Source organism: Excalfactoria chinensis, chromosome 8, assembly GCF_039878825.1.
Source record: "Excalfactoria chinensis isolate bCotChi1 chromosome 8, bCotChi1.hap2, whole genome shotgun sequence".
Classification (NCBI taxonomy): domain Eukaryota; kingdom Metazoa; phylum Chordata; class Aves; order Galliformes; family Phasianidae; genus Excalfactoria; species Excalfactoria chinensis.
This window is the reverse complement of record NC_092832.1, coordinates 17,742,233-17,758,090: the sequence shown is the minus strand read 5'-3', so window position 1 is coordinate 17,758,090 and position 15,858 is coordinate 17,742,233. Positions and strand designations below refer to the sequence as shown.

The 15,858-nt window shown below is 37.2% G+C and overlaps 1 protein-coding gene across 1 annotated transcript in view; it reads left to right on the top strand.

The window, feature by feature from the left end:
• Positions 1-15,858, top strand: part of AK5 (adenylate kinase 5) — an 82,521-nt gene that overhangs the window by 33,426 nt on the left and 33,237 nt on the right. Inside the window, exons 7-8 of the mRNA XM_072343655.1 lie at positions 7,142-7,232; positions 13,550-13,626. Coding sequence (XP_072199756.1) covers positions 7,142-7,232; positions 13,550-13,626 — 168 coding nt within the window. The remainder of the gene's footprint in view (positions 1-7,141; positions 7,233-13,549; positions 13,627-15,858) is intronic.

Sequence of the window (15,858 nt, the reverse complement as noted above, 5' to 3'; positions counted from 1 at the left end):
CATTTTCAAAAAATGCATAGGACGTGAAAGAATGTCATTCCAGGATGACTAAAGCAATAGTTTCTGTCTTTATCTCCTTAGCTTGCCAGTTTTCATTTATAAACCAAATAGTCTCCCTAATGCTCTGAAACAACATGCTCCAATAATTTAGACAACTAAACAGAACTTTCTGGTACAGAAATTAAAATAGCAGTAGGCTCGCTTACTGCTGCAGGAAACAAGTTCATGTCCTTCCTGAGGCAGCACAATTGGAAGCTGGCTTTACAAGCCAGTCCTAAACTCAAACTGACATTTGCTCAGCATTATCCTAAATTTGGTACAAGTCATGCTCCTGCAGACAAACAATAACACTTGATCAAAATGTAGTGCTCCTCAACTCAAGAAGAACAGGGAAAGGCTTTTGTTATCAATAATTCCAGAGTTTTTATGAAGTTGATTGGTATAGAGGTCACTACTGGAAATGCTGCTTAACCTAGATCAGAATTTATTTACATACACAGGAAATATTTGGCTTTTTCTTTTTTCTTCCAAGGAAAAATTAATAATGTTCAGATGTTCTATTTCTTGCAATCTGAAATTACACTTGGAATCATAGAATCACAGAATGGCTTGGGATGGAAGGGTCCTCAGAGTTCCAACCCCACTGCCCCAGACAGTGTTGCCAACCACTGAATCATATACTAACTAGATCAGGCTGCCCCATACAGCATGGCCTTGAACAACTTCCAGGCAAACCATCTATACTTCCCAATGTTTTGGACACCTACAAACATCAAAATATTTCACCAAATAAATACAGATTTAACATAATTAACTTCAGCAGCTACTCTTTGGGCTTATGGTATATCCATGCCTGTCCTTGGATCCAAGTCAATTTCTCATACTTTAATATACAGCTGAGATTAAGGAGGACTTCTCATGTTAGCTTTCATTTAGTAGCATTCCTCCTTAATAATATTCGTTTTGAGATTATTTAATGCAAAAAGACCAGTCTACAATATTTTAGTAGTTTTGTTCAGAATCTCTGCTAAAAAAAACAACAGAATAAATGCTGTTGATCTTGAAAGGGAAACATTTGAGGCATTTAGCAGCAACATCAATGCTTTTCACTAAACCAAAGTACAAAGTATCATGGGAAGAAGATAGTATTTGTGGGGAGGAATGTATTCTATTTCTCTAAATTTTTTAAATTTGTTTTAATTGCCTTATGTGAGTTCCAGTTGTTGTATATATGACCTTTACTAGGAAATCACGTATTTGTAATAAGAGCTGTTTCACTGAGGTGGGGGCTGTGGGAATAGGAACACTGAAGAATTTGTCTAATGCAGCACGGGAGGTATTTGGAGAAGAGTCAAGTGATTCTAGATCTTCCTGTAATGTCATTGAGATGTATATAGCAAACTGCCAACAACAGCTGTTGTTGACTGGGCTTCACACTACTTGTTTGTACAGCTCTGGCTTTTGTCTAGGTTTCAAAATGCTGCATTTTACACAAATACTGCAGAATTTGCAGTATCACTATGAAATCCAGTACTATAAGAGGTTAAAAAAAAAAAAAAGAATACTGAAGATTAAGAAATAATGAGTTATTAATGCTATGGGAATTTGGACAGCATCTGACCACACTTGAGTCTGTAATCCAGTTTGTCCCATCCTTTAGGGTTAGGTGCAGTACAATAAAAATACAATTTCTTCTAGACCCAGTAGAGGTGAAACTAAGGTGATCTCACCCTCAGGCTGAATGTTTTCCTGAGTTCTATAGGGACAGAGTAACAAATATATCATGGAGCATCTCCTAACTCAGTTTTCCATTCAAGCTCTTCAGTAGCGATCTGTCTTTGTGCTGGGCAGCACTGCTCAGTCTTTTTGAACACTTTGTCTCAATAAAGGCAGTTGCCTTGAAATTAATTAAGTAGTGAAAATTACTACAGTAGCGCATGATGCAAAAATAAATTCAGAAATAAATCAGCAATAGCTTTGCTTTTCACATAACAATCACAAGCAATCATGATTCATACCCTTATTGGTGAAAAAAATATAAATAAATAATGAGCCACTGCTCTTAAATATCTGCTCAGACATTAAGGATTTGCCCTTTATTGTTATTAACAGTACGTGTGTACCAAGCCCACTCTGTGGCACTCTGCCTCCATCAACTTCCTGATCAAACATGTAATAGCTTTATCCCCCAGCTCATATTTTCAACCTCCCATACCACCAAATTATTTGTTTCTCCCTTCTCTCCTGATAAAGTCTAGCTGTCCGTCAGTTTTACCCATTTTTCACTCTACAAGGGCCGCAATTGCATGGTGTCTATCCCATCAACTCTTGCCTCTCAACTGTATTCATTTTTAACAGCTGAAAACTGATACAAGTCACAGTGGTGCTGAACATAATCACAGCAAAAAGACAGGATTTCTCCCTTCTTTTTCTATCAAAAACTATTGCTCAGAATAAACCTGTAAAGACAGGATATTGCTACTGCTAACTGTTCATTGTTTCCTCGAATAAGATATGCAATTTACTTGGCATCCTGCTGTTCCATATTACATGCACATGGATCCTGGCTTCACATCATTTTACTGTAAAAGCAATTAAAACTGCCAGAACATCCCACACTTTCTATGTGCCATGGCACTATATTCTCAAGTTTAACTTGGAATGTTGAAAATTCACTTTAAGAACAATTAAACTAAAGGCTGCCTTTTGTAGCAATTGCAGTGTTTATGTATAGCCAAATCACACAACAGTCAAGTCATCATTCTCACTGCCCATCTGGAAGCCCCTTCAGTTCAGCAGCTGGGGATACCAACCCAGCACATGGCATCCAAAAGCAATCACTTCTGAACCAAACACCAAGATGTAATGTCATCTCTTGGCTTATATGCCTGTGCATACATTTATGTAATTATACTCTATGACTAACCAGCACAACTTGAGTCCTGTTTTCTTAATTGTTCACTAAAAATTTCCCTTCAGAGTTTGGTTTAACCAAGAAAACATCCACTCTGTCACTAATACTATGTTTGTACACGAGGGTATGCCTTAAAAGAGCATCTCAGTGTACCTGTTTATTTCCCCCCTCCTTACCAACACTGACCACACTGATCAGAGGCTTAGCACCCTGTACTCACTCATGCTTTTGAAGACAGGTGATGAATAGCTCCCTACTGAGACAAGATCAAGAGTTTAAAAGGGTACATGTGAATGCTATCCTGCTTGCAGCAGCTAGGTCTAATAATCAGATCACCAGTACCTTGAAATGTTTAATATTTTCAAGTATTTCTTCAAGTGGCATAATATATGATTCAAGAGAAAAAATTCAGGCATGTATGAATTACATTTTTGTTGGTGTGGTTGCCTGCCAATCAAATAAAGCATTGATCATCCAACTCCTAAAATTCTTTTTGAGGTAGATGGGAATTTTGCCATAGAGCAATTAGCCTGCTGTTATTATTTTAATTGGAACAGGGCTTATTTTCTTCTCACCGACATCTGCCATGTTCTAAAATAGAATAGATTTTCATCTACTGTCGCAAATGTTATTTAACTACCTTGATTTGTTTTATGTTTTCCCAATTTCTAACATTATTTCAAAGTGCACAAACAAGAATTGCCTGCAGCTAGTTTTCCTCTACTACAATATGAAGGGCTGTTATGATCTTCCTTTTTTTTTTTTTGGGGGGGGGGGGGGGGGGACAGTTATTTTCAATAAACCAGCTGTGAAGACCCGTAGTGTCACTTAAGATGAATCAGTCCATGAGGGCCAGTGAAATATTGAATGGCTTCACCTTCACACACCAGTAGTACCAGGGCTTGGCCGCTGGTAACCTGTGAGGAAATGACTGTGAACTTCCTTCTTTAGCTCAACACTATTTATCCTTGACTACTGCAACTCACAATGTTTGACAACTCAGACAGTTTTCCTGGGAGGCTCCTTCAGATGGCCAGGATTTAGAAACACCAATCATTTAGTCTCTGAGAGCAGCATATAAAAACTGCTTTCCATAGACCAGTTATTTAAAACATAGATGAAAATGTAAAATCACATCCTACCAAATAATGGCATTTCTATGTTAAGATTGTTAGCTGTGTTATAAAAGGAATGGGAAGAAGAGATAATACAACAGTACTGAAATGACGGAGACTGGTAGAAAAAGCCTCATATACTGTCCTTAATCACAGGGAGATACATCTTGGAAGCAAGACCGCTCTGTAGAAGTGATGTAGGGATTGCTGCCCTGCTGTTCCTACTTGCATGTGTAAGTATGGAGAAATATTTCTCCAGGTTCTTACCAAGTACAGTCACCAAACATGCTTAGGAAATTTTTCAGACAAATCCTGTTGGCTCATAGTTTTGGCCAGGTCTCTAAAAGAGATGTGACACTCCTGTCCTCTGAACTCCTCCCTCTTTGCCTGCCTCAGCAAAACTGATAGGTACAGAAACCTCATTAGTGTCTTATCAAGGGGGAAACTGTAGAGTGAGACCAGACTTCAAACTTCACTGCCTTCATAGAGAAGAAAGAAGAACCATCTATAAAGATCCCGGTAGATAAAGAGCTGTGTTTTAAAGCAGGTAGAGTTTTGTTTTCAGTAAGGAAATCAACCTATTGATTTAGACATGTTGCATTAGAAACAAAGAGTTTTGCAGCTGCTTGTTCTTTGTGAATAGTGTTGTTTGAATACCTTTTATGTTTAACTGAGGACTTCAATAATTATCAAAGGATTTCATTATAAAATGCTTAGCATTTCGGTGAAGTACAGAACTCACACGGTTACCTATTTTCTTTCAAAAACATTTTTTCTGTGAAAGCTACCTTGCCTTCCTGTGGCTCAGGGTATTATAATTCTTATTTTGCAAGCAGAAAAATGAGCCTATGTGCAAGCTTCAAATAATTGGTTTTCTTTAGGTCACAATATAAAATTTCAGTGCAAAGCTCAGATTTTATAAGTGCTGTAGGACAGCTGGTGTTCTTTGAGTGGCAAAGCTGACGTTTCAAGTTCTAGGAACCTTCAGAACATATTGAGATTGATCATACTTTTTTTTCATGGTAAACTGAATTACTCAAAGGAATGCTACTAACGAGAAAGTAAGTCAGTTATCTCTCCAAGTGTGATGTGACCTGCACAGTAAGGATCAAACACAACCTGATCACTGGGTTTTGTGCCTATTCATATCAACAAATATTATACCACTTATCTTCCTTAGCATATTTAATGAAATGCATGTGGGTTTTTTTTTGTTTGTTTGTTTTGTTTGTTTTAACCGAGAAGTTACAGAAAGGCATACCCCCTTGCTTCCTTAGAGAAAGCCAGTATAAAAGAATTTACAGAGATAATACTTTCCTCATGAGGAAGGAAATTCCTAAGATGCTCTTTCTGCATTGACAATAAATTGCCCAACAGTGGCCTAACATTTCACTTAAGACCTCTTCTTCTACAAGTCTCAGTTTTGACACAAATGAAGATGAAATCTAGTAGGAAAATACAAGCAAGTTTAAATAAGTAATAATACTTTGTGCTTCAATTAACACTAAACAAAATGGCAAAACTCCTCCTCAAAATTAGATATATGTCTGCCCAGACAGGCAGACAATCATGCTTTGTTACAGGATGAACTTTCTGAGTGTTCCTCAGGGTCAGAGCCACAAAATCAATCTGAAAATTCCATGCATTGGCAATAAAAGTGGGCTCATTCACAATAGAAACAACTTGTTGAGCTGAGCTAAGCATAAATCTATGTATTAAAATATTAAAGATTCAAAATAGAGCTGGTACCAATTTGAGTACTCAAGTTTTGAGTGTTCAGCCTGTTGGCAACAAATGTTTTATAACAGTTGCCTCTCTAATACCCTCTGGCTTCCCACAAGTTTCTACTTTCTTTCATTCACACAGCTCTAGTCTATAGAATTAGTCTTTGTCTCTTTAACTTTCTTTTCATATTTTTTGGACTCTTTCTGACATCTATCACTCTAAATAATAACTCTAATAATAACAACATTGTATTGGTTGTTAAAATACAGATGGTAGCAAATGTACAGAAGGAATAAGCAAAGGAAAACTCACCAGTGGTGGTGCCTTGGCTGAAGAAGCTGGGGCAGTCCCCACTGGAGAGCAATCTCCAAGAGATGCTGCCTCAGTGGGAGTCAGCCCTTAAATGAGGTCTCAGAGGGGATGGAGTCGAACTCCACCCCTTCCGGGAGCACAGCTACATCACTCTCACCTGTGCTCCCACAGCTAATCCCATACTTGCCTCAGCTGATTAATCAGAGGTTCAGGCTGTGATTACCAATCTCCCATATAAATATGAATCTTGGGCTGATCTGTCTCTAGGTTTATCCTGAGATGCTGATGGAAAATTTCATAAGAAAGCAAATTTCATTAGCCAGTGACAGACCAGCTTAATTAAGTAGTATAGATGCTATGTAAGTAATTGTAAAATATAATGAAGACTGATGTTGGTTTGGCAATTGTGGGTGTTAGATACTCGATTCAGTACCTCTATAGCTTTCTTATTAACTATTGTGCCATACTCTGTAATAGATATTGGGAAAAATACTTAATCTCTATGAGTATCAGCAGCCAGGATTCTAGTGGGGTTTGTATTTCACCAGAGCTTTTCCTTGTCTGTGACTTTTTTTTACCACGAGACAGGTAGGTACTGGTGCGATATTTGAAAAGGTGCTCAACAATTTCAGACTTGGAAGAACAAACACACAAAAGTTCGCCAATCTGCAATGAATAACATCGTGCTTTTTGCCCCCTATGGTTCATTTCTTCATTTTAAGATATTAATAAAAATACAAAGTGACCAAAAGTAGCAATTCTAATACAGGGGGCGTGCATTGAATGACAGGCAACTCATGTGACATTGTTTGGTTGCTCCAGTAACAGGAGATTATGCGATTCCCTTTTTCCATAGTCATGTAAGTATCCTCAATTTCAAGAAATAAGAAAAATTTAAAAGCAAGAGTAATAAAAAGTACTTAGTTTTTCTTCCAATAAAACTCAGCCAACAATGATCAAAATAAATGAATCTTGTCAAATATTCCTAATGAATTAATAAAGCTTAAGATTATATACTGATGATCAGCCAAGTAGGAAGCAGTGTCTGACTGTCACCTTTTCTTTTCCTTAATAGTTTGATGCAGACAGAGATGAGGAAGAAGTGTTCTCTGATATAAGTTCAGCAGTTGACAATAAGCTATTTGCTAACAAAGAGGCTGCAGCAGGTGAGTTAATACAAGACTAAAGAACCACATTTTTTCTACTGCACTTGACAATGGTGGGACACTTTTTTCATATTCCTCGATGTACTATAGTGAAGTCTTTAACCAATTCAAATATCTCCACAACCAAGGGCAAATCTCTTCACACTTGATAAATTCATACAAACCAGCTATCACCCTGCTTTTCTACAAGCTCACTTCAGTGGATTATCTACAGTACCTTATACAACTATATTGTTAATAAAAAATGCTATATGTTGATTGATTCCAATTGCCAGATACATCGGTTTCAATTCCAGATGATATCTCAGTGTCACCTGAAAGCCTGAGAGATTAATGATCATACATCCTCCCTAAAAATTGGTACTAATTTGGAAACTGTATGCAAGCTGAAGACTGCAAAGTTCTTTTTTAAGGTTTATTGCTACTATCACTTTTATTATTTGTGCTTACTGAGGCTTGAACATCTTCAAAGAAAAAGTCTGTGAGATACAAAGAAATGGAGAAAAAAAAAAGACAAAAAGAAACAGCAGCTGAAAATCAGAGCATTAAAAATCCATGACATCTGTCAGAAATATTTTGTTTGAGGCTTACTTCACCACTTTTTCTACAGATATCATGTCTGGCCTCCTTCCAAGTAGATTTTGAGGGTTATATAAGTAGGTGTCAGAAAAAAAGAAATTCTAGGCAAAAATGCTTTTCTGTAAAATATACTTGCTTTATTATTAAAACAAGTATGATATGGCTTTCTCTACTACATCCATCAATCTGATCTCTCCTCTGCTTAAGTGAAAACTCATCTGCCCTAAATTGATAGACAAGATGGCTTCAATCATTTGTAATAATGAACAATCACCTGAGGTCTACCAAAGTGCTCTTTTTGACAAAGGAGAGATTACTTCTTATCTACTAACAGGACATGTGTGAAGAGCAGTTGCTTCAGACAGAAAGATTAGCTCATATTTTGATGATGTGAAAATCATCCAAGCTAGTGGACCTACAAAGCCCACCCAGAAGGCTGGCTTTGATAATGTTCAAAAAGAGATAAAGAGTAATTGTCAATGAAGGGCGAAAAAGATTGAGAAAAGTGCATTACCTAACCTACAGGTTTCTAGTGGTAATTTGCAAGGTAAGATATACAGGAGACTAAAGGCCACTAGCTCTCTCTGTTAAGCAGCATGCATACCTCTTTTGTGCATAGCCTTTTTCCTAGAGAGAAAAGGTTGATTACAAATCTAAAATGATATTCGCAATTATTAATTAATTGATAATTACCTGTGGATTTCCTAATAAAATGTGCTAAACGCTCAATGACAGTAAGAGAAATGATGTGACATAAAGGTATTAGCACTGACAAACAGAATGGCAAAAGCAAAACTATCTCCACTAAACTGTGATTCTGGATGAGTTCTGGTCAGTTCCTTGAAAGTCTGATCTGCTTAAGTCCTCACCAAACAAGAGACAGAAATCATGCCACAACCATTTAATCAGTTCTCAAGTTAAGCACCAATAATGGTAAACAAAAGATTCAAAGTGGGATTTCTAGTGATCCTGTGAGAACAGGTGTTTAATTTCTAAAGGACTCAATTTCAGCATTCTCTTAACCACTTCTTGTCTTTTAATCCTTTTGATTCCTGGTGGCTAATGGAGACATAATATTTTAACGTATCTTCATCAATTTAATTCACGTTCTGATAAGAACTAGTTGTAACCATGTAAGCGTATGCACTGAAAGAAAACATTTATTTTTATCGATTATAATACAATTTTTCTCCTTGTGGACTCCTATGACATATTAAGACTGTTGCTAATAGCAACAACCTGACATGAAATTCAACACTGTAAGGTTGCATTAAAATTGGTATTAGAAGCATCTTGCTGAGAGCCAAATGACATTGTAATCATTTTAATGCTGATCAGTCCTTCAGTAAATTGTGTTCTGTCACACCAAAAATCTATCTTCCAATCATGTCTTTGCTCAAGTTCTTCCATATCACATATGTTAGCTAAGTTATTACAGTGCTTCAGAGCACATCCCATAACATAAAAAGACATATTTCACAGGATGATCTTAATTTATGCCAGTGTTAGACAGTGCAAATACTGCAGTTATTAAAACACAAGTATGGGCATAGTAGAGCCAGCAAACCATATTGAATACTATTGCTACTAGGACCTCCTATAAGTAACAGATTTAAGCAAGGATTGGAAATACATTAACTGATTTGCCAAAACACAAATGATCCAAGGGGTATAATTACTTCACATGATGGCACAAAGCTAGCTTGTAATGAGATGTTTAATCAACTGCTGTTAAATATAGACAGTTCAGTACAATTGGGCTTCTTTGTAAAAATGAATTTAGTGAACTGTGAAAAAGCAATGCCTGGTGTTTGTATTTGTGAAAACTTAAGGGTGAATATGCTTTTGGAGAAAGTGACACGCTTAGCTTCAGAGCACTGACTGATTTTCTGGGACAAGAGATATTTATGACCACTAAGGCTCTGGGTTCTGGGGTACATTATCTTTTGGTAGGAGCCACACAGCAGCCCAAAATGACCATATCCTCTCAGCTTAGCATTACCAATCAGCCCATAACAACCACATCCTCTTAGTTTAACATTACCAATCCTGTACAATACTGCTTGGGTATAATAAGCAATACCTGAAACACAGCAACAATTTCAGAAGTACAGTCTCATGGTGAATGAAGCAACTGAGAAGTGCCCCGCACCCCTTCTGGGTGCAGGGGAACTGTTCTCTTTGCCTTTAGACCAGGCCTGTCAGCACACCCTTGTCCAACTGCAGACTCACTAATTCAACTGTTTTTCCACTGCTGTGTTTCTATATCCTCTCAGGTCCCCAGTAAGAGAAATCTTTATGAATGAAGCTTTCAGTATCAAATGCAAAACCTAGCAAAAAAAGGGAGTGCATTTTTGCTAACGTGCTGTTTCTTTTTCAGTAGCCCCTTTCTCCCCATAGAGTTGATTATTCAGTTAACAGGGATTTAATAAAAGCTTCCAACTGATTTATTTTTTAATTGTGTGGTACTGTACATAATAAAATTCTGTTTTTTTCCCTAAGGAAAACACAGAGAACATAATTAACAGGTTGGCCTTACATCCACTTTATTCATGCACTGAAATTGAGGAAGCATATTTAAAGTCACAAACTTATTTTTTCAGATCAGATACTTGCAAGCTATTGCTCTCTAGCAGTGGAGCTGTCATGCATTGTGTTTATTTTTAACTGTTGAGTTTCCTCTTTCAAAAAGCTGATAGTTGCTTGTCATTTGTGATCAGTTCACACAAGCACACAAAAGCTCTAAATTAACCATAGCTGAGGTTATCAGATGTAACGGGACATCCATCCAAGAGAATGAGGACACCTTGGACTAGAGTACTTTCCTTTTAGTGGTAAACAAGCGTTGAGGGGTTTTTTTCATAGCCTTGTTCTCAGTCTACGATACTACCAAAGGAAAAAGAACTCGCACAGAAAGCACAATAAAACTTATTCTGATCGTCTGTTTTGTTGTAGTACTGCAAGATCTGCAGCTTGCAGACTCATTTAAAGCAACAGGGTGTGTTCACTTACAAATGCTTTAACAAAACTTTTTCCTTTTCTTAAGCCAGCATTTTCTGTTTCTCCATTGTTAGCCACTATATAAGATTTTGCTGAGTTTTGAACTCTTCCTAACATCCTCCTCTCAGCTTTAGTCTTGCCAGTAGCTTTGTCTTTAGATTACAGTCTTACAGTTTGATGCCATGAAGCTAACTGGTAAACTTTTGCTGCCACTTGTAGCACAGGTTGGTTAGGGAGCCTGCTTTCCTCCCATAGAAGCCTTGTTTTAGACTAAAGCTTGTTAATTCACCAAAATAATGGTGATATAATGGTTAATACTCCCATCCAATAAAAAACTGAGCTGGAATACAGCAAGCAATTTATGCTTACACATACAGGAGTATCATGGCTATGTTCTCCCTCTGCTTTATCTTGGGATAAACCCTGGGAGTAGCCATTTGCTTCAATATGATTCTGCTCGGTTTGCATTTTAGCAGATTGAGTGGGATGGAGCATTCTGTACTCTGGTCAGTGACAAATGGTTATGGTTTTTGCTAGATTTCATTAAACCAGGAATGAAGAGGTGTATTTTCAAATTTCCTGACCTTCCTTGAATATTCTCTGGAAGAGTTATGCTTCCCCAAGGAAATTGGTGTCCTAGATCAAGAAAAAGGCCCTTAAGATGCTTGACTACATTAAAATTGTATAACCATTATGGCTGTTGTCACTTAAGATACATTATATATGAGTACTCATTTTCAGCCTGATCGTTTAAGTTTCCAGCATCATATTTCACTTTAACTCTCCTGGCTGGGGACGCATACTGCTCATGGTAGCTATGTGACAGTTAATCAAATACTTGCACATAAGTGCTTTTAAAAGTGATTGATGAGGCCAGGTAAGCCAGTGCTAGTAGCAGTTCAGTCTTACTTAAATCATATTATCAACAATAACAATATTAATAGCAAGGTGTCAGCTGTGTAAAATAAATCAAAAAATTAAGCTTCTCTTGGTAGCTGTAATTCCGTTTGCTTGCATATGCCTTTTACGGACAGGTATTTTCAAAAGATCATAAAGTGTATATGCCAGAGAACACAATGCCTGTATAAATGCAGCAATCAATGAAAGAGAAAGTATTACCGCTTTCTGTTTTGTTTTTGGGTTTTCTGTAACAATCTTTTGAAGTATATATGAACATTAGGAGGGGAAAAAATAACAACAAAGCACCAGCAGATGGTAGGTCTAAGACTTTCCTTGGTGTTTTTACTTAGTCTGAATGGTTGCATGAAAGATGAATTTGGCAGCAGTTCTAATATGGATTGCAAATCAAGATACTCTGGAATCATCATCTCTGTCAAGGAGTTATAGCTTTAGTCAGAATGACATCCCGTTTTTCTTTGCTGTTTTCTGTCCTAGTGATGCTTAGCTCACCATCTAATCATAGCATCATTCGAATTGGAAGGGACCTTTAAAGGCCATCTAGTCCAACTCCCCAGCAATAAGCAGACACATCTGTCAGGTTCTCAGAGCCAGGTCCAGCCTGACCTTGAGTATCCATCTGAGCAACCTGTTCCAGTACTTCACTACCCTTACCGTAAAAACATTTTTATCATATCCAATCTAAATCTTCGCTCTTTTAGTCTGAAATCTTTTCCCCTTGTCCTATCACAACAAACCTTTCTTACAGACCACTTTTACATACTGAAAGGCTGCTATCAGGTCTCCGTAGACCCTTATTCAGGCAATCTATATACACAACACTAAGCATATCTTGTACACCCCTTGGTGTCTCCTGTTGCTTCCTTTGGGAAGACAAGTGACTGGGCCTACCTGTGGCTGCTGACTTGTTACAATGTTTTGAACCCTGTATGTCCTTGCAGTATTTTCTTGCATACTTTTAATAATGCTGTGAAATACTCTCCTGCAGTCACATGCCTATTTTTTACTGTGTGAATACTTCTAGGACTTGGTTTAGGAGTGCACATCTGGAATGCACAGGAGACTGTTTCCTTCCTCACTGCCCAGGAGTGAGATAATCTAAATGAGGTGGTAATGCCATAAAACGATGGTGATGTCCATGCTACATCCTTGCTGTACTTCGACAGAAGAATGGTGGTTAATCCTCCCATTCTTGCTAAGCAGTCACCACCCACCCACATGACTCCTGATTTTGTTATCCAACACCTCCAGCTTAAACTAATTTTATAAAGCTAAACCAGCCCAAGACTTCTCAGCAACTGAACTTTGTCATCCCCAGTGGAAGAAGCTCACAACTTGCTAAACCTGACACAAGAATAAGGGACAGAGTTGCACTGTTATCTAGGAAAGGGATGAGAGACGAACAAGGACTGCAGTTGCTGGAAGCATTCTGCTTTGGTCCCTATCAGCATCTCTCCAAGATCCATATCTGCTAATCACTAATTAGGATTTCCTTTCTCTTTCCAAACTATGACTCATGTTCTCCTCTAAGCTAAGATTCTTGTGGCAGTTTTACAATTGCAAGTCACAGCACACAGAACACCCAGCCCATAAAATTCACAATTTTCACTATTTATTGTAACCATTACTGAGGATTTATGGAAGCTTTTTTGAAAGCTTATTAATGGAATACATTTCATTCAGGTATTTTAGCACATCTGAATGATTCCTTGGATCAGAGTTCTTGCACACATGGAGACAATTGGAAATACTACAGCGTCCTACCACATGAATTGAAGATTTTCAACATTTCTGAAGTCTAATTTTCTTTCCTATTTTAGGGACAAATGAACTTGATTGCAGCCTGATTATGGATTCTGGAGATACTGCTTATACAGAATTTGACTTTGAAGATCAGGTAATTTTGTATATATATATATATACATGTATGTATTTATGACCCCTTTCTAGACAATATTCTAGATTATATATATTCTGTGCTTTATAATTAGTCTGAGCAGAGTGGCTGATCTTTAAGTATAGCTCAGCATAAATGCTTTTAAGAGCAACAAGTAAATTTGTGATCCTCAAAGGTTGCTTTCTGATAAGAGTGAATACTAAGAGCCCATATCTTCCATTGCCTTACACTGCTGACATTCCTCCATGAATTTTAAAGTGTTGCCAAATGATTTTCTGAATGCACTGCAAGTCTACTATCTATTTAAGAAAAGGGGATAAAACAATTTTCAGAAAAGAGGCATGAAACTACAAAATACAAAACAACTAAAACCAAGCACTCTTCCCTTGAAAAAGTCTAGGAAAGTTTGGATTATGTTGACTTGGCATTTTTTAATGGCAAAGGCTTTTATTAAAGTGTGAATTCAGAAGAAATTATACTCTTGTTTCATAACGTTTGAAATGTGTTACAACAATATGAACAGGGAATTTTATAGTTACAACATTAATGGGGACAGATATGAAAATTGTACTGATTTATAATTTCCAGCTATGTTTCCTCGACGATACATTGCACACTCCTTAAAAGCACTGACGAAGCTGTATGTTGTTCTTACATGAGGCCAAAGAAATCAACAGTGATGGGACCTTGTAATCTTCATCAGTATCAATTATTCTTTCTGCCAGATGTGGCAGTTAGCTTTTTCTATGTGTTATTTTATCAGACCTGCATATTTTCGTTCTGGAAAAGTGTAATACTGTTATTAAGCAGAGAAGGAGAAGTTAAATAAACACAGGGCTAAAAACCCTTCAGTCATAAAGAGATATTCAAATATGAAGTGGCTGACAATGGTTGTCTTCAGCTGAAAGTAGAAATAATTGATACTTACTAATGACTCAAAATATGCAAATATTTGTATTATTAATATTTTTATACCCAGTTAATATGAGCTATTTGAAGAAAATAAAGGACACAGCAATTACAACCACGCCATCAGGATCTAAATTTTGGTATGATACAAAGAAATATTCTATACAGGAACACAGAACGGAGAAATTATCATACAGTTATCCTAGTTACCCATTGTGAAAAACAAAATTAGATACTGTTCTCAGGAAGAAAAGATCAATAACTCAATTCAGGAGTGAAGAACTGCTTACTCTCAAAACTTAAGCTCGTTTTGATTGTGGCAGTGATTTAATACTCCAGCTATTTACCACATGCTGTTTACGAATTGTGTGAAGCATCAACAACCTTTACAATGAGAATTTCAAGTGGAAAAGGAATGCTTGTCTGGATACGAATGTGTCATGCAGTGATGTTATTGCATAGGAAATCTGTCATGAGAACGTGGGGGATAAGAAGGCTTGTTTCTAAGCAACCTTACACAGCTGAGCTGCTAAAAATGTTTTTTAGCAGAACATCTTGGTAGTCTCTTAACAAGAGGAGCTGGAGGTTACAGCAGTACACAGCATGTATTGAAGGCAAAGGCAATGCTGGGGCTGAGTAGCACTCAACATAACTGAAGCAGACATACACGGATACCCCTGCATTTATTTGTTCCTGGAATGAGGTAGGAAAGTCTGCAGTGTAAACTTAAGCCAATGAAGAATCACCTGAATTCTTCAGACATACACAACTTCTTCCAAAATAACCTTTCCTGCCAGCAGGCAGGAACAAGGAGAACAAGTGGTGTGGTTCCATCCGCCTACATACTCACTCATCACCTCACCAAGGAGTGCTCCAAAACACAGGGAAGTGCTTTGAGAAACACTCTGTACCTATCAGTGAAACAGTGCAAAGCAGTACTACTGCAAGATCTGACTCTTCTTGAAGAGAGCACTGGGGACACTGAACGTTCATTTATAAAATATGTAATACAAAGCTTAAGCTTTTTTTGAGTTGTTTATCGTTTGAATTCATGTAACAATTGAGAACAAGGTGATTGTTTCCTGCTGACTATTCATGAATGCTGCAGGAAGCAGAAGGCTTGTAGTCACTAAGTTCCTTCAGCATTATAAGGTAAGAGGGAAATACCCACTAGTGTGTTGTTTTGTTCTTTTTTAATAAAAAACAATCGTTATTCCAAATCACTAATAACTATTTTTCTTCTCAGATCTATAGCTAGCAAATACTCTATTAAAGAACAAATAAGCTAGCTGTACAGAATGACTGACCAAAAATATTCTTTAA